Source organism: Leptonychotes weddellii, chromosome 1, assembly GCF_054177405.1.
Source record: "Leptonychotes weddellii isolate Sample4059 chromosome 1, ASM5417740v2, whole genome shotgun sequence".
Taxonomy (NCBI): Eukaryota; Metazoa; Chordata; class Mammalia; order Carnivora; family Phocidae; genus Leptonychotes; species Leptonychotes weddellii.
In genome coordinates, this window is record NC_138369.1 from 107,618,377 (window position 1) to 107,642,319 (window position 23,943).

Below are 23,943 nucleotides of genomic sequence, written 5' to 3' on the forward strand. Positions count from 1 at the left end.
TCTAAACTACTATACAATGTCTATATCCTTGTACAATCAAAAGATGTCTGTACAACCCTCGCATAAATGAGTGTGAAATACCCAAATCAAAATCCAGACAGCTACAGATCAGGGATGGCTCTTATAATGTAAGACAGGGGAAAAAAAAACAAAACCCACAGAATTATGTTTTTGTTTTAATAATGAAGGAAATGATCTCAAGTTCAAATCCAACTTTGAAGTTTTCTCCCTACCTGAGTCACATAAGAAGAAAAAAATCATTTTTAGGCATCAAGCATTTATGCAGAAAACAATAAGCCACACATTCTTTTTTTTTTTTTTCCACAGGCAGGTGAAACAATTTTATTTCACAGTTGTCTTTAAAACCACAAAGACACTATGTTCTTCATATAAAAACATTAGTACAGATAACTATACTTTCTAGAAAATGATTATATAGACCCTCTCAAAGAGAAATGCACACCATTATATGGTTTCAGATGAGTTGCTTGGGAAAAACACATCTGGACTGATTCCTAAAACATACCTTAAGACCTCCTTGCATCTTTTGGTTCAAAGTATAGATTATTGTCATCAGTACGTGCTCCGCATTCTTACATATTTGATAATGCACATATAGACTGGTTGGTTTGTGACTTAATGTTCCATTGGTTCATCAAGCTTTTCTGTAGGCTCGTCAGCAGGTTCAGCAGGCTGTGCCTTTCTCTGTGATCTTTCTTCAAGACCTTCCAGGAATGGAGATACATCATCATCATCATAAATCGTAATCTCCAAGTCTTTATCAACAATTCCAATGGAAACATTCTTTGTTTCCAGGACAGAACCTTTGTTAGGAAGGTTGTTGTAGGAAGTGTCTCTCGTAAGGCACACAGATCACATTTAGCCAGTTCATTCAAATTGCACTCCATAAACCCAGACATATGTCTCTCCAAGTAAGTACCAGCTGATTGAGAACGGGCTCCAATGGACGTGGCTCTACAGTCAAAATAGTTGGCAGATGGACAGGTTTGGAAAATGTGAGGGCCCATATCATAACCAGCAATAAGTAGGCCAACCCCATACGGTCTCTGGCCATATCGTCGCGTTGGTATCTGGGTCTTGCTTCCAATTAGAGATACAAGATGAGACACAGGAAGAGGTCTATCAAATACAAATCTGGAATCCAAACACTCCTGGCGCATAACATTCCATAACAGTCTAGCATCAGCAGTAAGTCCTGTAATTGAGATACCAATATGGTTGTCAACATGGAGAATTTTTTTCTGATGAGCTGCAAGCTCTGACTGTGCTCTCTTCAATGCAACCAGCACTGCATGGGGTTTTGATTTCAGACCAACTGTGGCTGAACCTTGTCTGACAGCTTCTGTTGCATACTCAATTTGATGAATCCTCCCCTGAGGGCTCCAAACAGTGACCTCATTGTCAACAGGGTTCCAGTGCGGTCTGGCTGTGGCTTCCTGCAGAAGTGTGGATTCAGGAATGCTAAACCACACATTCTTAACCTCCAGCATTTATGAAGATGCATGCAGTATATACAGATACGTAAAAGAAAAAGGGAACACTAGGTAGTTCATTGAGCAAAAACCTATTTTCAAAGTTAGTAGAAGAAATTGATGTGATAAAAAAGACCTAGCAGGAAACGACCTAGTAAATACAACATAAACACTGACCCTGCTCTGGAGCATAATTCGTGTGTGTGTGTGTGTGTGTGTGTGTGTGTGTGTGTGTGTATAATCTTGTATCTATACAAGATTAAGGTTAATTGTTTAGTAATAATAATAGAGTTTGGTAAATGGTTATAATGGAAGAATTTTGAAGGGACTGAGATTATTTAAACTGGAAATAGAAATCTGAGAAGAAAATCAACAGGTATTCTATTAAATATCTACAGAAAGCAGACAAATTTAAGACAAATTAGAAAGCATTTCCTACGTAGCAAAAGTCAGAGCATTCTGGAACATAATGCCAAGGAAGTTAGGCAGTCTCCTTCCATAGGGTTTGTTTTGTTTGAAGGAAAGGAAAGATGACCACCTCTCTTTCAGAGGCTAAGGTGATTTTGTTTTGTCCAGAGAGGACCACATGATTTCTCCACCTTCTCTGCAGTTTGAATTGTAGGTACACTGTCCTCTACGTTATTTTTCTGACTTTCTTAAAGACAGCAGAAGACCAAGACGTACTTTTCAAAAGGAAATTAGAAGGTCTAGTTATATTACCTATAATGAACTAATTTTGGATTTTTAAAATTTCTCATAGTACCTTCAAAAATAACCTTTTGCATAATTATTTTTCTTATTCCAAAAAAAAAAATTTACCATAGATTCATAATCTCTTCTCTAAAAACCTTGGAGATAGCTGTATTTTGGAATTCAGTAGTTTTCTAAATTTGAAAAGATAACATGGCACAAATACCATATATTATGCAATACCTCCAATGGAGCTAGGGCAGTACCCGTAATCAAACATGTTACTATTTCTGGAGTGATTAATACAAACATTCACACTAAGTGAGGGAAGACCATAAATAGCCTCACATCAGTATAGGCTATATTTTCCCATCAAATAAGTTACAAAACTCTTTGGTTTTCAGAATGGGTTATACGGCAAAATACAGAATGCCCAGTTAAATTTGAATTTCAGATAAACAACACATAACTTTTTGCATATGTCCCAAATAGTGCATTGAACATACTTACACTAGAAATGTTATTCAGTGTTTTATACCGAATTCAAATTTAGCTGAATTTCTTGGGTTTTTTATTTGCAAAATCTGGTTTTTGGATTTCAGAATCACAAACAACTGATTGTGGACCTGTATGTAGAAATATGCTAATTGAAATACTATTAACAGCCATCGTTCTAGGAGAAAAATTTGGTTTGGGCCTTTTTGAAGGGGGTCACATAAAGCAAAGTTTTTAAAATATGCTTTATATAAGTAGCGTGTAAAAAACATAAGACCTGTGCAAATGTACCCATATTAACAACTCAAGATATTTCAAAAGTTAGAAATAACATGGCCACTCCAAAAACAATTTTAATTTGCATCTCTTTCTTGCTCCACCTTAAAATTCTTCATCTATAAAACATTCCTTTTATAAAATTCATGAAATTCTTCTGTAACAAAGATATAGCTCCATCTAATGGAAAAAATATCCAACTACAGCCCTTCATGAAGCTAGGAATATTTCCATGAGTGTTGGTAAAACTATAAAGCATGTGTAGACTATACACAGTCACACACATGCACACACATACACACACAGTGGATTCTTCTCTGTGTCTCTCTCTCTCTTTTTTTTTTTAAGCCAGAAAGGAACCAAAAGTAACGTAGTCATAGCTTTTGCAAGATCTGCTCTTTTCCTTAGATTTGGACTCTGAAACATAAAAACATAAGTGTATTTATATTTCATACTCTATTTCATCATATATATACATGTATACACATATACATATATATATACATATAAATATATATATTGCACTTAATTGTGTAAGCCTTCTAGGCCAAGGGCTTGAGGGGTCTATAAAGCCTTATGAATTTGAAGGGGAGAATATGCCACCCCAAAATATGCCACTTTGGCATATAGATTATCCTGAATTAAAATTACTTGGGAAATAGTGCAAGGATAATGAGAACGTCCTCTGTCCCCCTGAAAGTAGGAAATAAATTCCCCATGTGAAAGTCACCTTCATTGTACCAGGAGGGTAGGAGGGATCCTTATCACCAGAGACAGAATTTAGGGCTGAGAAGGCTGCATAAACAAATCTTGTTACTTCTTTATTAATTTGCTACCCCAAGCCCAAACCCCTTTGCTTTGTCAATTCTTCACAAATTCATTGTTTCCCTGTCTAAGAGGCATAAAAGCTTCCTGCTTTGGTCCCTTCTTGACTTCCGTATTTTTATGAAAAATTGGGCTCTTGTGCATGCAAAATTAAATTTGTTTTTCTCCTGTTAACCTGTCCTATGTCAATTTAAGTATTAGATTAGCTAAAGAACCTAGAAGGGAAGAAAGAAAATTTTTTCCTCCCCTAAAGATTGTATGCAAAATATTGTGTAACTTGAATGTGTGCATTTTTCTGGAGAGATTTAGATCCTTATTAAAGGAGCCCATGAAACACTACAGGTTACAAAGCTTTTCCTGTACTGCCACTTACTTCTCCCCAAGGACTAGTCACCTTTGCTCCACTGTTTTTCCCAGATGACCACAAACTAACCCTATTCAAGAAGTACCTTCTCAGCTGCTGGCTGGGCTCAACACTTAAATATTGAGCCTGAACCAAACACAGGATTCACTGTCTACAAGAAAGAGCCTGCCCCATGAGGTTTACACGCATTTTTCTTTTCTTTTTTTTAAGATTTTATTTTTTTTTAAAGTAATTTCCACACCCAATGTGGGGCTCAAACTCACATGCATTTTTAAAACAAACAACAGCATGATCTAGCAGAGGTGGAACCAGGGACTAAAAGGTAGGGTCAGAGATAAAGGGCACCAAAGTAAAAAAGCCATCCTTTCAAAATTTTCAGTTTATCTCATTAGCTTTCTTGTTAAATAAGGATAATTCAGTTTTCTTACTGATTTTATTTTTCTGAAATTTATATTTATTTATTACACCATTAAGAAGGGAAAACCTTTTATTTGGGAAGTACTTCAGTTGACATTTCTCAGCATTAATTTTATATATAAATAAGCCACGTCTTCCTTGTTTAAGGTATTTGAATAAGAACTGTTCTAATCAAAGGTCAATTTATTTTGGAAATAGCTCCCTCTTGAGGGCATTATTATTTATGCATCAGTAGATTGTAAACAAGCACTCAGCTAGATACCGGTGGGTGGAAACGGAGGTTAAATAGTGCAAACATCTTGGAGAACAATTTGGCCACATCTATTAACATTAAAAAACCCATAAGTACTAAGATCTGTAGGCAAGGAGAGTTGTACAACCAGTATGTGAAGTCACAAAATCTGTAAGCCACCTAATGCCCAGCACTGGGTGACTCGTCAAATAAAGTGTGCTAATACTCACAAGGAAATAACGTGTAACTACTAAAAGCTAGAAAATCTATGCATACTGACATGGATTTCTCTGTCCTAGACATGCTTGCACATATATTTATACAAATATAAAATTGCCTCCAGATGAATACTGGTAATAGTTGTTGCCTCAGAGAGAAGAAACCGGTCAGCAGGGGTGAGGAAGAAGACATACTTTTCACTGTATACCCTTTTATGTATGAACTAAATTTTTAACCATCTATTTGTATTATTTGTAAATTAAAAAAATCCAACAAATTAAATGTTTCGTAATATTTTTTGAAGTGGAACTTACACACAAAAAGTGCACAAGTCATATGTGTAAAGGACAACAAATATTTACAAAGTTAAGACATTCAGGTAACAAAAACTCATACGGAGGAACAAAGCACTACCAGTTTTTATTTAAAAGAAAATCCCAGACATTTTATCATTTTAGCTGTAAATATTTCAGTATGTATCTTTTGTGAAAGAATTGCAATCTAAAATGGAACCAGAGGAAATGATCTTACATATGCACGTTCAGGAAAACAACACTTAACTGAGAGATTGATTTCCTATAAATGCCTGATTTACAGAAGACTGACACTTATCTCCTGACCAATGAACATCCACCAAGAAACTCGCACCCTCCTCAAGCCAATAAACTTACTGTGTGGACTCTGGCTAGACTCCCCCTCTTTGCACTCTGTGCCCATAAATACAGTCCACCCCAAACAGACTCACCTGTACCTTCTAGAACATACATTTTCCAAACTGCAGTTCTTCTGCTATCCCCCAATAAACTCTATTACTAGTAATTTAAGCTTGCCTCAGTTTACCTTTTTATTTTGGTTGACTCTTAACAGATAAAAACATAACCATAATACCACTATCAAACCCAGTAAAGTTAGCAACAGTTAAGTTTTTAAATGCGTAATGCTTACATTTTTTAATACCCAGTTCATGTTCAATTTTCTTTGCTGTCTCAAAAATATCCATTTACATTTGATTTGTTTGAATCATAATCCAACACATTATATTTGGTTGATTTTTTTCTGAAGTCTCTTTATTCTGCAACAGCCTCATCCCCTTTGGTTAATGCTACTTCTTTGTTGTGGAAGAAACTGGTCATTTATCTTGTAGAATGTCTCACATTCTAGATATGGCTAATTGATTGAATCCTGGTGTGATTTAACATGTTCTTTATCCACTGCATTTCTTGGAAGCCAGTAGATAGACCTAGAGAATATGCTTCTTGAGTTGGTAAGTAAAAATGTTCTATCATGCAGTATGTTGAGGAAATGCTGTACATTTTTGTAAACCAATGCATGGAGGCTCACAAATAAAGACCTGAAAAGTCCCCAAGTGAGGAAATGTTGTTTAATTTTGCTTAACTGAGCATTCTTCCATGCGTTTTGTTGTTGTTGTACTACCTATTACATTCACTTGGAACTAGAGTCCTGTTTTACACAGTCCGATAAACTCTGGGAGGAGATCTGAAGGGTCTTTTCTGAGTTCTGCGATGTTGTGTGGTGCAAGACGCACTGCAGATGCTCATGGGAGTTTGTTGGTAGATTAATCCAACAGATGTTTATTGTGTGTTTTCTATTTACAGAGTACTATACTTTAAACTATTGTTTCTGTTCTCAAGAAAGATTGAATTGATGAATCAGCATGTGTTCAGGAAGCAAATGCACATGCTCCTTTAAAGCATAAGGCAGTAAAAAGCTGTGCATGTTGTAGAATGATGGAGTGGAGCGGCTTGGTGGGGTTCATCAGGTAAACTCCAATGGCAAGATCAGCTCTGGAGTTTAGCAACAAGAATCGGCAGCAGATCTGAGGTGAAAAAGACCCCAGAAATCATCTGGTGTAGGCTCTTTGTGACATGAAGTCCAGGAATAGCAAAGGACTCTTGTGGTTGATGAGGGCTACAGTTTAAAATTAAAACCAGATGTTCCTGCTGCTAAACTTAGTGAAACCCTGGGTAGGTCCCATTCAAGATAATTTCTTCACAGGTAAACTGCTTTGTTTTGTTTTCCTTCTGGAGGCTTTTAGGATTTTCTCTTTATCCTTTGGAGTTCTGAAATTTCTTCAAGATGTATCTAAGTATGAGGTTTTCCACATGAACATCCTGCCTGGCTTACAGTTGGCCCTTGCAGTGTGCGGATTCAAGTTTCCTTTAGGCTGAGGAAAACTTTCTTCTGTCCCTTGTATTTCCATTTCTGGGTCAGTTGTTTCAATTTGTTCATCTCATTTGTTTTTCTGTGATGTTGTTTGTTTTATTCATTTTGGGTGATCCTTGGTTGATCCTTCCACATTTATGAATAAAAAGTCATGTTAATTAGTTGACTTGGGATCCATTTGTAGTTTTAGGAGTTTACCCAGAAATGCACACAGAGATCAATTTGACCTTGAAGTATTCACAGTCTAGTGAGGAAGGAAAAGAAGTAAACCAAAAATTCTGTCGAAGTGTTAGCACACCTGTGTTGCAGCTTGAGCAAAGAGAAAAAGGTGGTGGGATTAATTTGTGTGCCAGGTTCCAAGTGTGCCCCTCCCCCAACCTCAGTAGCTGCCTTTGGCTCCTCCAGGGTTGGGCTGGAAATGCAGGGGGGGGGCCACAGAAAAAAGGAAGGAGCAGAAAAGTTCTGACTTAAGAGCTATGGTTTGGTGGTGTGGATCTCTGGACAAGAAGTTTAAGGCTTTTTATTTCTCTTGAAGGATACATTTCTGAATTTCTCAAAGATTTATCACTGCGAATCCTTAGCTGCAACAGTTGTGACCTGGGCAATGCATTTTCCTAGACTTTTCACTTACTAGCTGTAGCCCCTGAGTATTTGGTGGCCCATTCTATACAGATTCCTTTCATTTGAGGATCCGTCTTTCTTCCAGGTAGTTCTATTAGGTGGACGAAAACTTGACCCAGGCCTGGTCTTCCCTATGGACCACATCTGTTCCAGAAGAAACACTCGTTTATCCCTGCATTTGTGGAAACACACCTCTCATTACTCTGCCATTGTAGGGTAACTGCTCTGGTCACTGCCTTTGGCCTTAATTTCTCAAGGGTGAGTCAAACATCCAGGAGTCTTCAACTTCTCATATGTCCTGCATGTAGGTAGTGAACTAAGGCTTACAAAACTGGAACTGGAGCAGCTCTTTTGTAAGCTCTGCAGAGACTGTAAACACCTCACTTTGGAAAGTGGGCATATTTGACACCTTTAGTTTTGTTCTCAGTTTTTGGGGCCTCAGCTGAAAAGGGAGAGAAAAAGTCCCATTGTAAAAGCTTGTTTCATGCCTAAAAGTATAGGGGTGATGAAGTAAGGAATCTTCCCTGTTGTTCCTTCCAAGCAGTGGGCCAGCTCCCATGATTGATTTTATTACAACAAACATGTTTGCCAGACAACCTCTATCAAGCCAATTTGTGGGTCTCAGACAGGGGAAAAACAACAACAACAACAACAGAACTTGGTTCTCCCAAGAAGCTGAATGGAGCCAGCTGAATGTGCATCACTGTGAGAAAGGATTACCTGGCAGAGAGAAGTTTAGAAACATGTTTACACTGAGCCATTTACAGAGCATGAGCATTGAACTCAGGCAGGCCTGGGTTGAGGTGTTAATTTGGAACCTGTGTGACCATGGGTGTTTAGCACTCTCAGCCCTTGCTTTTCTGATTTGTTCGAAAGGGAAGTAATAGCTAACTTGCAGGATGGCTAGAGAGATTAAATGAGATGTAGGATATAAAGATTCTAAAAGAGAAGGCCCCCAGTGAGTAGTAGCCACTGGCACCACCCCTCCATAGCCTAGAATCCCTTTGTTCTTCTTTGTTCCATTAATTCCTGTCCTTCCTTAAATACAGCTCAGGGTCAGCCACATCCTCCAGAAGGCTATTCCGGATTCCCTTTCCCACTGCTCATGGTATAGGTGTTTCCAAAGCACCTTGCTATGTCTCTATCATGGCACTAACCACAGTTACCTAAGGTTGTTTGTTCCTATGTTTGCTTCCCCCATTAGAACTGCAGACTCCTTGAGTACAGAGAACATATCTTAAGTCACCCATAAGCTCTCAGGACAGGGCCTGGCAGAACAGAAATCAATGACCCCACAATTGTGACATGCCTGGGATCTGTATAATTCACCACCCTGCCTCAGAGAGATACGGAGAGAGTATTTGTATGTTAATAGATCCTGGGATGCCTGAGTGGCTCAGTCGGTGAAGCGTCTGCCTTTGGCTCAGGTCATGATCCCAGGGTCCTGGGATTGAGTCCCGCATGGGGCTCCTTGCTCAGTGGGGAGCCTGCTTCTCTCTCTGCTTGTCATTCCCCTTGCTTGTGCGCTCGCTCTCTCTCTCTCTGACAAATAAATAAATACAATCTTAAAAAAAAATAGATCTCTCCCTTGGGGGAAAACATATCCAATCAATCATAACTGAGCTAGTAGATCCCTGATTCCCAGTCCGTTTTTTTGAATCATAGAAACCTAGGGCAGGGAGGGGCGCCTGGGTGGCTCAGTTGGTTGAGCGACTGCCTTCGGCTCAGGTCATGATCCTGGAGTCCCTGGATCGAGTCCCGCATCAGCCCGCTTCTCCCTCTGACCCTCCCCCCTCTCATGTGCTCTCTCTCTCTCTCATTCTGTCTCAAATAAATAAATAAAATCTTAAAAAAAAAAAAAAAGAAACCTAGGGCAGGGAAAAACTTCACCACATCAAGCTGGGGAGGGGGCATATGCTACTCTCAAGGAGCATGCATGTCTTAAAAAAACTTATTTAACGCTGTAAGTTTATATTTGGGAAATTTAAAGAACATTATTTTGCTGTGTTTTGGAATAGAAATCCCAAAACACCTTGGTTGGTGTGCATATTTATGCATCAGTCATATCATGGGGAGGGCAATCAGAACCAGCAGGGCAACACAAAGTATCCATTTATCAAAAGGAGGCAGGGTTACTAAACTCTGATAAACAATGGCCTATTTGCAACCACTTCTTTACATATAGATGAGGAAGCTGAGGTTGCAAAGAGCTCAGGCCAAGGTTATAGGGCCAGGAGGAAGCACAGGCAGGGTCTCGACCTTGGGTCCTCCACTGCCCCGTGCCTGACCATGGCCTTGAGCAGTGAAGAAGTAGGTCAGCCCCAGGATGGGAGAAGCACTGGGTAAGGACTGAGAGATGGATGGCATGGTGTGATCTTGGGCAAGCCAGTTCATCTGAGACTCATTTCCTCATATGCAAAGTGGGGAAGATAATATCATGCCACCCAGGGCTGCTGAAAGATCAGAAAAGAAGCCTTTATAAATGGTAACGTATCATTTAAGAGTGGCCCTTCCGGCATTTAAATCATCCAGCTTGTAAAAGAGTGGGCACACTAAAGCTGTCAGTGTAGACACTGCAACCACCTCAGCATAACCACAAACAAGGATTTCCAGACGAGTAGGAAAATCAATGCTAATTCGCGCTTCCTCAGTACTTTTTAATCAGGGTTAACAGTGTAAGTGGGTAGCTACATGGGAAAAAGAAATGTAAGTTGGATTTACGTGTCAAACTGTAAACCAGGATAAATTCAAAATAGAAGGTAGACTTAAATTTTAAAAGTGACACCATATGAGCACTGGAAGAAAATGAATGAAGTCTTCAACCATGGCTCAAAATCCTGAAGTAATGAGGAAAAGATTAATAGATTGAATTACATAAAAATAAAAATAATGCTTCTAAAGCAACAAGAGAAAATAAACACCATCAATATGGGGAAAAGACAGGTGACAAAAGAAAATGTGCAACAAGCATCACAGACAAGGGTTTAATAGCCTTACTCTAGAGGGAGCTTCTAAAAATAAAGAATAAAAAGACCAAGAATCCCATGTATGTCCTACAGATATCAGCAGGCAGCCCACAGGAAAAGAAATGCAAATGGTCCTTAATTTATGAAGTGGCACTCCTTCTCACTCCTAAGAGAAATGAAAATTTAAACTATCCTGAAAACTACGTCTCATCTATCAGATAGACCAAAAAACTTAAAATGGACACTATAATCTGTTGGTAAGTCCACAGGAAAAGGGACATTTTCATACATTGCTGGTAGGAAGGATAGTGGGGGGGGGGGGTAGGATTTGGCAATACGTATTACACATTCATTTATCTTTTGACCTAGGAATCTCACTTCTACAAATCCACTCCAGAGATTTAATGGCAAAAATAAGAAAAGGCATGTGCAGGAGGCTTTTCACTGCAGCACTAATTATAGCAAAATGTTGGAAACAACTCAAATGCCCATTAGTAGGGAACTGATTGAGTAAACTATGCTATATCCACACAGAAGTGACTGACTCCAGGATATTATGAAGTGAAAAAAGGTAATGTACAGTAAGTTATCATTTAAATAATGGTATATACCTTTTAAAAAAGTGGATGGATAAACCATAAATTTCTTCTTAAATGGTTATGTGCAGGGGGAGGGAGGACCTGGAATGAAGGGGACTAATACAAGGAGCTAGACTTCTGTGAACATAATTTGTTTTGGGCTTTGGAACCTTGTAAATATATTACAGAATCATAAAATACAAAAAGATTTTAAGTAAACTTTTAAAAGTCCAAAGTAAAATGAAACAAATGAACCTGTATATCAAGTTTGTGCCAAAACCAGAGAGAGATGAATCATTTCTAGTGGCTTTCAAACATAGGACTTTGCTCATTCCTAGTGGGATATACCATAAGGACAAAAAGAACTGCAAAACAATCTTAACTGTAAAGTAATTATATTACAGGAAGTAATATTGGTATTGCTTTTGGGGGACTATTATGTACGTATTATGAGGTAAAGCAAGTAAGTACTTATGTTAGTGCCATTGAAATTTCCAGCATGGAGAAAGGAAATAGGATGATACAATAGATGAGGTAAAAACTCTGTCGTGCTAAATTTGAATTGGAAGTATCAATATAAATTTCTTACATATTTTGAAAAACAAACATGTATTTATTTCCTTGCTCTGTCCATTGAAAAGGCCGAGAAACAATGACCAACACAATAGCAATGAACATGTCTAGCACCTAGAACATGATCCAGAGCTCCTTGGAGAAATGGATAATTCCAGATCTGGGGAAGGAAATTTGGAAGAGCTAAAATATCTTATACCAGAGACCAAGGAAGCAATAAAACGCTAATGAGGTTCTGTCACAGGACTCAAGAGCCAAGTTGAAGAGGCTCCCATTGGTCAAATATGGGACCATTTGAGTATCAATAAAAGTAATTATAATGGGTAAAACATATCAAATATTTTAACTTGAAAAATTAGTACATAACAGAAAAGAAGCAAGTACTTATCCTATCTTCCTTATAGGAAGGAACTGTACCTTGGGGTTGATAAGGCAAAGTACCTCTTTTAAGTGCATTCCAGCCAGTAAATGAAAAAAGAATGATAGAATTAAGAGTTTCCCCATTTGACATCTCCTAGGGAAATGATGAATCTAGGCAGTGGTCATCAGCGGAGCAAACATGACAAAAGAGGAAAGCAAACATTATATTACTCTTAATAGATGTACACAATGACAGCTATAAGTATTCTAGCCAAAAAAGAATCAATCTTGAATCTAATATTTGATCAAGCTTCTAGATCTAACTAGCAATTCACAGGAAACACAGCAGACAGAGGAATATGTTAAATGACACCACTGGGATTGGGGGGGTATGTGTCATGGAAATTCAGATTGCAGAAAATTCTACAGAACAAATGACTCAGTTTGATCAACAAATAAATTGGGGAGTAGGGGGTAGGGAGAGAGAGAGAGAGAGTCAGAATCTCTAGGTTAAAGGCGGTTTTAGAGACATCATTTCATTGTAACACTTGGATCTTATTACAACCTTGATTTGCACAATTTAAAAGTTATGAGGTATACGGGGAAATTTAGCATTGACTGAACATTGAATAACATAAGAAAATATTGTTCATTTGGTATAGGTGTGATAATGGTAGAATAGTTATGCTTTAAGAGTCCTTATTTTTTAAACACTAAAATTTAGAGAAACAAACAAGTTTATGGATGAAATAAACAACAAATGAACAACAAAGTGAAAAAGCAACATAGTGAAAGGGAGACAATATATGCAAATCATATACCTAATGAGAGGTTAATATCCAAAATATATAATGAATTCATACAACTCAATAGCAAAAAAAAAAAAAAAAAGAATCCAATTAAAAAATGGGCAGAAGATCTGAATAGACATTTTTCCTAAGAAGATATACAAATGGCCAACAAGGACATGAACAGATGCTCTACACCGTTAATTATCATGGAAATGCAAATCAAAACCACAGTGAGATATCACCTCATACCTGTTAAATGGCTGTTATCAGAAAGACTAGAAATAACAGGTATTGGTGAAGATATTCATTATTAGTAGGACTGTAAACCGGTGCAGCCACTATGGACAACAGTAAGGAGATTCCTCAAAAAATTAAAAATAGAACTACTATATGATCTAGCAATTCCACTTCTGGGTATTTACCCAAAGAAAATGAAGACACTAAGTCAAAAGGATAGATGCACCACCATGTTCACTGCAGCATTACTTATAATAGCCAAGATACGGAAACAACGTAAATGTCCATCAATGGATAAAGACATTGTGATACCCACACACAATGGAATATTATTCAGTCATAAAAAAGAATGAAATCTTGACATTTTTGATAAGGATGGATGTCGAGGGCAATATCCTAAATGAAATATAAGTCCCAGAAAGACAAACACTATGTGATCTTTCTTATATGTGGAATATGTATTATATATATAATATATATAATATATATATAATATATATTCACCAAGACCATAGATATGAAGAACAGACTGGTGGTTGCCAGAGGTTGTATGTGTGGAGGGCCAGCAGGTAGGGGTTGGGAGATAAGGTTAACCATTAAAAAAGAAGAAGAACACATGATACTCCCTTTCCCCCTAAATAAGGGCAGGAAGGGAAAAGCATAAACAGGAAAAACACAAAATAAAAATAGTAAAAATAAATTCAAATAATATTGGTAATCACAGGGAATGTAAATATTCATACAATGGAAAACTACATAGAAATAAAAAAAAAAAACCTGACCAGATCTGTACGGTATCAACACAAATCTCATGAACAATTGTACTCAGTGTATAAATTCAAAAGGATATACATAGGTTGGGACCACTTTGCAAATTATAAAATGACACAAAACAATGTTATATATTATTTATGGATACAAATACATATAGCAGAATTGAATGGAAAAATATATACCAATTAAAAAAATTAAAAAACAAAAACCAATCAAGTTAAAAAAAAAACTTTTCAGTTCATGTAGAGATGCTGCAAGGCAAAGAAAATCTGAGACTCTTTTAGCCCTTCAGAAAGACTTTATTCTTCATAGCTTCCAAACTGTGAAGTCACGTGCCAGAATGCCTAGTCTGAGATTCTCTGAATTCCCGTAGCTTCTTACCATAGACTAACAAAATACTCCACTGTAATCATTCATTTAAAATATGTCAGATAACACTTCTCAGCTCAAGTCTACTAGTAGTTCCTCATTGTACTCAGGAAAATAGCTGAAGCAGATGGCCTGCACAGCTCTTCCTACTTGATATCTCCTGTAGTAGCCAGCCTCCAAGATGGCCTTGGATAGATCCCCACCTCCTGGTGTTCAAATTCTTGTGCAATCCCTTCTCACTTTTCCAAGTTTGGTCTCTGTGCTCAATAGAATAAAGGAGAAGCAATGGCATAATACTTCTGAGATTAGGTTATAAACACTGGAACCTCCATCTTGGTTGCTTTCTCCTCCTGGCTTGGATCACTCACTCTAGGAAAAACCAGCTGCTATGTCATGAGCAGCTCCATGCAGAATGCACCTGGCAAGAAACATATTCTACCAACAACCTTGGAAGTAGATCATTAGCTCCAGTCAAGCCCAAAAGAAAGATTTTCTTAAAGAGCCAGATAGTAAATAGTTTAGGTCTTGCAGGTCCTATAGTCCCTATTGCAACTATTCACTTCTGCCATTTTATACAATATGAAAAATAATGTTCAGGACTGCAGCTCCAATAAAACTTTATTTGCAAAAACAAGCAGTAGTTTGCTAACTTTTACATGACTGCAGCCAAGGCTCACAGCCTTTCACTTCATGAAATCCTCAATCAGACCCACCCAGCTAAGCTGCTTCTTAGGTTCTTGACCCTCAGAAACCGTAAGTTGACAGTTTTAAGCAGCTACATTTTGGCTTAATGGAACTCATACACCCCATCCTCCACTCCCCACCCACCCTCTGCCAAGCACACACACACCTCTCACCTTTCTAATTTCACCTCCTTCTACTCTCCACCACACATTCAGCTCAGATCACAGAAATCTTATTGTTCCTTGAATATACCAGAGGCACCCCTGCCTCAGGGCCTTTGTTCTGCTAGTCTTTCTGCCTGCCTGGATGCTTCTCCCATAAGTATCTAGTTGGATCCACTAGCTCCTTTAGGTCTTTACGCTGAGCCCTTCTTGGTAAAGCCTTTCCTGACCCTATTTACAAGTGCAACACTCCTTCCTCCTTACATTCCCTATCTCCCTTATTTTTCTCATAATATTTACCATGTACCATACATTTTACTTTACCATCTGTCTTCCTCACTGGAGTATAAGCTTCACAAAGACAAGTGTTTCTACTTGTGATACTGCATTCTGCAGATGGCTTTCAATAAATTGTTAAATAAATTCGCTTGCCTCAACTAACCTGCCAACTCCTTAAAGGTTTAGTGTACACAGGCTTGAACACACATTAATGTTAAATTAACTTTGAAGAATAATTTTAAACATCTGAATAACACAATCAGATCATTTGGAAGGATCACTCTAGGGGATGAATAGAGGCATTTGGTGTCTGCAACACTTAATCCTCACTCTACACTCCCCACAGGCAATTTCACTCCTCCCCACTGTTTATTATCACCTATGCACAGACTAGTGGACATCTTCACTTAGACCCTTCCTCAGAAGGACATCTTGTGGACCTCAACTTCAGCCTGGCCTAAAATGAACTTCCCCCCTACTCCTGCCTTCCCCTATTGTGACCAAACTCAGCATATGCAATCTTCTAGTCAATTATGTCACCCTCAACTCTTCTCCCTACCACCAAGTCCCAGATTTTATCTTCTGAAATCTCTTAAAATCTGTCCACTTTTCCCCATCTCCTCCAACACCCCAATGCCACCTACCATAGCCACAGGATACTGCCATATACCTTCCGGTCTCCTTGCATCTACTATGACCCCTCTGAAAACGATTTTCCACAATGCAGCCGTACATCTTTTTCAAAATGCACATCTCATTGGATCACATTACTGTTCACTTAAAATTCAGTAGCTTCCCATTGCTCTCAAGATTAAAACGTTTTTCTGTCCTGCATGGGCTGGTTTCCACCTTACCTTTCCAAATTTTCCTCATAACCACCACTCTATTCCAAATGTACTCTATACCAACCAGATTCTCAAAGTGCTGAGAACTTTACCTCTGCCCAAAACACCCTTTTCCCTTTTCCCAGTTAATACCATGTCTGTTTTAAGTCAGCTCAAATACTTCGTTACCCTGACTAGATCAAATTGCTTTTAGAAACTCCTCTCCTTTGTTGTACTTGAAACAGTTTGTATAGCATTATTTGGTGTTTCCCTAACCATACTAGGAGTAGGCTGTTTTTACTCCCTTGTATCCACAATGCTCAACAAAGAATGACAGGAGGATCTTGGTAACTATTGGTAGAAAACGTGAACTATTCAAACAGGGCCGTTAAGGGCTTATTACAACTAGGAAAGAACGAAGGCGCTGCACTAGAGCAGAACATTAATGTTGGGGAGCACCTCAACAAGTCCTTGATGGTCAAGGGAATTGACACTCTTGATGAAATTATTCCCAACACTCCCCAAACCAATCATGTAAATCTGTACATTAGGTTCTAATAGTCAAGACATTATTTTATTTCTACTGCTATCAGGGCCCGTGGCCCAAGTATCTGAGGTACTGACACCACTTTCAGGTTAAAAGTAGAAAGAGACACATGGGACTACTGGAAAACCAAGAAAATTGATACAGCTCCAGTACCTCTCTCCCATTATTCTCTCTCTCTCACAATCTGGATTTTGCCAAACCATTCTATTTGCTCAAAGGCTACTTTATTTAGGGGAAAGGGTCCATCCACTGAGAACTAAGCAACAGATGACCACCACTTTTAGAATTACCAGCAGGGAGAAGCTTGAGAAAGGAGACGAGATTCCAACTGGCTGAGTTGGACAGACAAGGAACACAGGAGATTTGGTGAGTAAGATATCAAGAGTTCTGATTTGAAGGTTTTGAATTTATAGTACCTACAAGGCATCTGGTTGGAGATGTCTAATAGGCAATTAAACATTGGTTTAGAGCAGTACCATGCTCACCCATAGCTTTTATACTAACTAGGAGTCAGCATCCTCTGAAGCAGAGGGCAGGAGTGACTCAATAAAAGCATATGTGTAAGAACTGTTCTAGGCACTCAGAATTGCAATTTACACACTATAAAAATGTTTAAGTCTGTCAAGAGAATTTTAAATATTTCACTATATAAAGTCATACACAATACAGTGTTTCAGTATTTCCTATACAACACTACATACTTTAACTTGAGGACACCCATAAAAGGATGAATTTCAGAAATTCTGAAAAATTTCTACCAGCTATTGGCTATTTAAATACTGCTTATAAAAACTATCAAAGGAAAGCCCAGAATCATGTAAATGGCATATACTTAAATAAAAGAGGCAGAAACTTAACATACAGAGTACAATGCTTTTTATTTATGAATAAACTAAAAGTCCATTTCTAGATGTTTCTTTCTTTTCCATGCTTCATTTGTTTTATTAACAAGCAAAACCCTTTAAGGGGCAGCTTCATCTAGTCTTCAGACTCAGATCCATCTTCATCTTGACTAATCTGGAAATAACGAAGTTCGTAAGTCTCCTTGTCAGATGCAACCACACGAAGCCAATCACGAAGATTGTTCTTCTTAAGGTATTTCTTGGTAAGATATTTCAAATACCTTTAAAATAAAGACAAGAATTTCATTAAGAAATACAATTATCTCCTATGCAAAGGCTTATATAGAAGATAATGCAGTTGTATTCATTTATCTTTAATGTTCCCTCCAAAATATTTCATTTGTATCCAACATTGTTCAAGGTTGTTGGGGATCTAAGAATAAGGTGGCCATTCAACCCCAATTACAATAGGTTGATGCCCTACAAACCCTATTCTCCCATATCCCTAAAATAAACATCCTTTATGCTGAAGCTAAAAAGAGCAATAGTAGTTTCCCCTTCAGTTTTACTGCCATAACCAGATTACCTTTTAATGTACAATTTTATTCCTTAAATGTATTATGTACTAATTGTTAACATTCCTTTCACCACTATCAACCTCCCTAACCTCAATTCCATGATCAACAAAAGGAAATCTATCAACAGGGCTGAATCCATTTACAAGTTTATTGACACATTTTCAATTAACATACGGCTCAGTCCTTATATAAAGCTTTGAACATGGTCTAATTTCATCACTCCAGCCACTCTCTTTCATTTACACTTTACATCAATTCTGAACTATCAAGCAGTACTTGAGCTTCCCTGTCCTTTCTTAACGTTGTTCCCTCTGCTAGGAATACTTCATTCCATCTCAGGTTCTCTGCAAATTCTTATGTCCTATCTCTTACCTTCAACACAGCAATTACAGGATTGCATTTATAATAATTATGTTCATGTCTCTAAGATCCTTGAGAACATTATCTTTCATCCCCAAATCCCTAGTGATGAATTCATAACCACAGCTAACATGCACTGTTCCTTAAGTCCAAAACACCACCGGCTCACCTATTCTCACAACAGGTTCATAGTCTTCAGCTTCCACCACCAGTCTTTTTCAGCCACAATTGGGAATTCCCTAATTTGCCTGTCTCACTCCAGCACTTCATTTAGATGAGATTTTCTTGACCACCTTATCTAAAAATATCAACCCTGAAATCCTTTTTATGCATTTACACAGCACTTATCAACTACTTAATATTTCATCGTCTCTTTCCACTAGAATTTAAGCTCCTTAGTGGTAGGTACTTGCCTACTTGGCTATCCAGTCCTACAAGAGTGCCGTCATATACTTAGTATTTAAGTAAATTAAACGAACTAAAACTGGCAAAATGTTAGACTTTACCTTTGACTGGCTGCCTCTACTAAATAAACCACCAAAACTTTAAAACCACACGTATAAGAAAACATTTATATTACTTCAGAACATTACTTTCATGTTACATATTAGACATGTTTCTTGCAACATGTTCTAATATTAAAACATTTAACATTGTTACAGTTCATATATAATTTGGGTTTCAGGGACTACCATGCACTGGACAGGAGCCCTGTATATAACTTGCCTATATTCCAGCAATAAATTACGCTTACTGACAACCAGCCTAAGCAACTGGCCCAGTTACTGAACATATTTTCCATTCACATAGGCCATTATTAAGTTCAAAACACTTGTTTGTATCTCCCTGACCTTATCATCAACACATCTACTCCTGCCTATGAAAACACAAGGATTATGTATTCTATAAAATATTCACAATTACCATAATTTCCCTAAAGTATTATGGGAAACAAATACCAACCTTTTAGAGAACTGTTTCTCAGAAACAACTGTGATTTTATTCTTGAAGCGTTCAATGTGAACAACATTCCCCAGATTTCCAGTTTTTCCATTGACTTTAACCTTCTCCCGTAGAAACTGTTCCTATTTTAAAACAGAAAACATGCAAAACTAGGGAAGAAAACCCTAGATATTCACTAGGGAAGGTACCCTAGGAATAGAGCTTAGGTTAAAATCAAATATTACATACTTTAATCATTAAGAACTCTGTTACAATGATAAAAACAAGCTGAGGAGAGTGATACTTACAAAATTTCCCGAATCAAAAATTCCATCTTCTACTGGATGGGTAAGGTCCAAATTAAATTTCCAGGTTGACTTCTTAGGCTTCTTGTCTTTCTGCTACAGATAGTTCACATAATTACAACTATTCACTTTGCTCACTTTATATACAAACTTTAAAATCTGTAGCAGCCCAAAGATGTACAATGTACTGTAATGTTATATACATATATATATGAAATGGTCCAAAATTCTAAAAAATTGCTTCATAGCTATTGGATATACCCTTTTTCTCAGCCAGGCTGTGTGAAAAGGGGTACACTCCTTGGTTTAAACGAAGTTTTTGTAAAATCCAAAGGAAATTTTCCCTGCCCACCATGCAAGTGTCTCAAAAGTGCGAAACTCAAGAAAGCTCGAAGCATACGGCAAGCCACTATTAGTTCCCTTCATCAGTAAATTCCAAAGAATCCTGTATTTACAACCAGAAAAGATTAATACAAGGATCAATCTTACTTTCTATTGTAAATTAAAACTGAAACCCACTGAATGTCTAATGAAGCCCATTCTTTTCCAATCACCAAGTTAAGTTTTATGGGCTTTTAATATTTTCCAGACCACTGACATTCAATTTTAAATTATCAGATACTATTTACTACAGGCCAGGCCCTATGGGACACAGGTAGTACACACTACCTTGCCCAACCTCAATTATGTGCCAGAAGAGGATATTCTATCCACTCAAGTCTAGAGAATTAAATCCTTATGTTGTTAAAGGTGAGAGAGGGGAAGGGGACCTTAGGTCCTGTAAAGACTTTCAATTTTAAAAAATTACGTAACTTCAGTTTTTCATACCCAACACTCAGACCAATACGCATAATCGGGCTATCCAAGTAAAATGCTGCTGTGGCTACTATCAATTACATTCAGACAATATACTGAAAACAGACAAATCAGTATTTATCAGAAGATGCCATCTCCAAATTAGAGCCACCCAAAAGGACACCAAGTACTAATGCCAGTTTGGTTTTAGGTAGCCGAGTAACTTGTACCCCGCCCCCCAAATATCCAAAACTTTGAACTGGTAAATTGTCGCATATACCTACCTTTTCAAATGCTCTTTGGATTGGTTTAAATACCTTACTGATTCCCTTGTTAATTAATTAACAACATAAAATCTTTGGTGCACGCTCCTTTTACATCTGCGAGTCTTGACTTTTATCTTTTAAAAAGTTTCTTCATGAGGTATTAAAGAAACTTCTTCCCCAATTTAGTTCTAAAGTTCTCTGAAACTTTTGTAGCCTCGGAGCTCCCTCCGCTCTGGCAAGGCCATCAGACCGGTCCGATTACCCAATCTCCTTCCTAGAGCAAACGAATAGGCTAGCATTGGCATTATTAGAAGCGAGATTGAAAAGAAATAGCTCAATGCTGTCCCATTAGTCCGGTTCGTCGTTGTACCTCCTTCCTTGAGCGGCCAGCGCCACTCATCCAAACTCCGGGCCCACCGAGAACTCCACTAGATCGCATGGCAGTCGCCAGGTTGTCTCGAAAAACAACTGAGAACCTTACCATCGTGCTTGTGTTCCTGACCCAGTCTCCATTTCTACCCTCCCTTTATCTCAAATGAGAGATCCCCAACTCGCTAGATGGCAAAAATCATCTACACTGGGGTAACATGCTCCCACCAAAATCCCACCCTCACTCACCGGCGCCATCTTGAAAGGCGGTCGGGCGATCAAAGAGAAAGCGACCGCCGCGCGTCACGTAGTTATACCAAAACGTACTGCGTCACGCGCCGAGAGCGTATGCTCGCCGCCTCCCGGAAGAGAGCGTGGGGAGGCCCGTAACCCAGGAAACCCGGGCGTGATAGGCGGAGGATAGGCTTCGGATGCGGTCAAGTTTCATGAGCGCGCCAGCTAGCTGCCTTAGTAAAATGATTCAGGGTTTTCCGCCAATGACGACGTTCGTCTGTTGACTACAAAGGTCTCCGCAGTTACGGGAGGTAGTTCCTAGATAAACACGACCGAGGGATGGAGGAATCATCTTTCACTAGTCGCCTAGATCTTCTTTCCAATCAGGGCAAGGCTCTCAGGTTGCTTTGGGTTGTCTTACGCTGTAATTACGACCCCACGGCGAGGTTACTTCTTTATTTGTGTTTTGTCTATGAGTCTTGTTTTCTAAATGACCGTTGAGGGAAATAACTGTTTGAGGGAGCCAAAATAAACTAGATTCTCGAGGAAAAAACTCTTAAGAAAAAAAAAGTATTGCTTACTTGTTCACTTGTTGAGTTCACTGTTGCTTCACTTTTATCATGGGTTTTAGTTAACCCTGTGTAGAAATTAAGATGGAGTTACTCCTGTGAAGCAGAACTTAGGTCAAGCAGTGATGTAAGCAGCCAAGGGCATTGCAGCTAAGACCAGATGTCTTGGAAGCCAGCACAGGCTGACCATACCAAAAACTGATAACCAGCAGAACCAGACGAGGTCTACAAAGGTCTAGACTGATTGAATTCCTTTAAAGGGAGGATTTTTGCAGGAAACTGTCAAGACTTTCCAGATGCTGACCCTTTCGTTTCTGACCACATCAAAAAGGCAACTGCCCTGAAGACCCTGCCCAAATGGTTTTGGGACAGAACAGAGATCTTCACTGCTTGAACATATTTAAGTAGCAAGTCCTGAGAGCTTAGACCGAAGGGAGGCCTTATATCAACTGCACACTCACAAAATGACTGCGTTTGGTTTACTTCCTACCCCTTGTTTTATCTTGTTATGTGATTCTCTTGTGCTTTAATATGTGTGATGTGTAAGAAAACAAGTTAAACACTAATGAAATGTCATTGAGTTTGGAATCCTGAACCTGCTTTATAATTATGTTAACCTTGCTTTATGATTGAATAAAGCTGCCATTATGGAAAGACACAACTCATGTGTGCTCCTTTATAGTGTGCTCATGACACCCCAGGACTCTTGACTTCCATCCAAAATGCTTCCCAATTAAAATTCAATGAATGTTTGCTGAGACCTAACTACTAAAATGGACAAAGCACACGAGGGTGGATGTGGGGTGGTGATAGTTTAGATGACAAAAGGAAAAAATAGCTTTTGAACTTTGAAGAATTGCAAGTTGACATCAGATCAGAAAAGTGATATGCTTCTCAATGTTTTGCAATTTTTTATATGGAGGTGAAACTATCATACTGGGGGCCAGGGGTAGGGATAGGGTGGACTTTTGTTGTTAATTTGGAGACTGACCCTAGAAAGTGACAACTGCATATATCTTTTATGACAGCGATTAGTAATAGTGGAAGCTATGCTTTAATGAAGCATATAATGTGTAGGGTCTGAATAAAGGTATTGAATTCCTGGGAGAAATCCATTTCAAGAAGATTTTTTTTTTTGGTTGTTTACCTCAAGAACCATAATAATTCCACTTATTTTCCGAACATTAAGGGGAAAAAAGGCAGTTGGCATTTTCTCCTCAAGGGCTGCTCAGGCTGCAGAGCAGAAATGATCCATGCACTATTGGGTATTTTGAAAATAAGCCATTAATTGAGGCACTATTTTATTTCCATTGTTTTTGGCAGACTTCCATGTTATGACCAAAACCAAACAAAACCAAAAAAAACCCCTAAAGAACTGTTAAGTCATTTGTACAAAGGAGATATTAAAAACATGTGTTTCAAAATAGCTAGTAATCTCAAAATAACTAGATGGAAACTATAGTGGAAAAAAAAAGATTTCTCCCAATTAGGGAGAAAACCCTAAAAAGAATATTAACTAGAAATGTGCAGATGGTAAGATTAAATATTGTACATAATGCTTCCCAAATTTTATACATACAGTATGAACACAATGCCTGTCAACCCCCCTCTCCCAGATATTTTAATTTTGACAATGGATTCTAAAACATATGAATTAAATGTCTGAAAAGAGTCAATACAATTTAGAATAAGGGGAAGTTGCCTTTCCAGTTATTCAAATATAA

At 38.2% G+C, this 23,943-nt stretch overlaps 1 protein-coding gene and 1 pseudogene across 2 annotated transcripts; both read right to left on the reverse strand.

Moving 5' to 3' along the window:
* Positions 1–327: 327 nt before the first annotated feature.
* On the reverse strand, positions 328–1,687 carry LOC102725611 (proteasome subunit alpha type-1 pseudogene; annotated as a pseudogene).
* A 16,131-nt stretch (positions 1,688–17,818) lies between these two features.
* On the reverse strand, positions 17,819–21,769 carry RPL22L1 (ribosomal protein L22 like 1). 2 transcript variants are annotated; one of them, XM_006751379.3, is made up of 4 exons: positions 21,666–21,769; positions 19,990–20,082; positions 19,703–19,824; positions 17,819–18,082 (listed from the first exon to the last, which is right to left on the reverse strand). In XM_006751379.3, the coding sequence occupies exons 1-4, from the start codon at positions 21,672–21,674 to the stop codon at positions 17,938–17,940; spliced, it is 369 nt and encodes a 122-aa protein (XP_006751442.1). In that variant the 5' UTR covers positions 21,675–21,769; the 3' UTR covers positions 17,819–17,937. The 2 variants fall into 2 exon arrangements, with proteins under 2 accessions (XP_006751442.1, XP_006751443.1); XM_006751380.3 differs by having other exon boundaries at positions 19,990–20,079; positions 21,666–21,764.
* Positions 21,770–23,943: the final 2,174 nt, after the last annotated feature.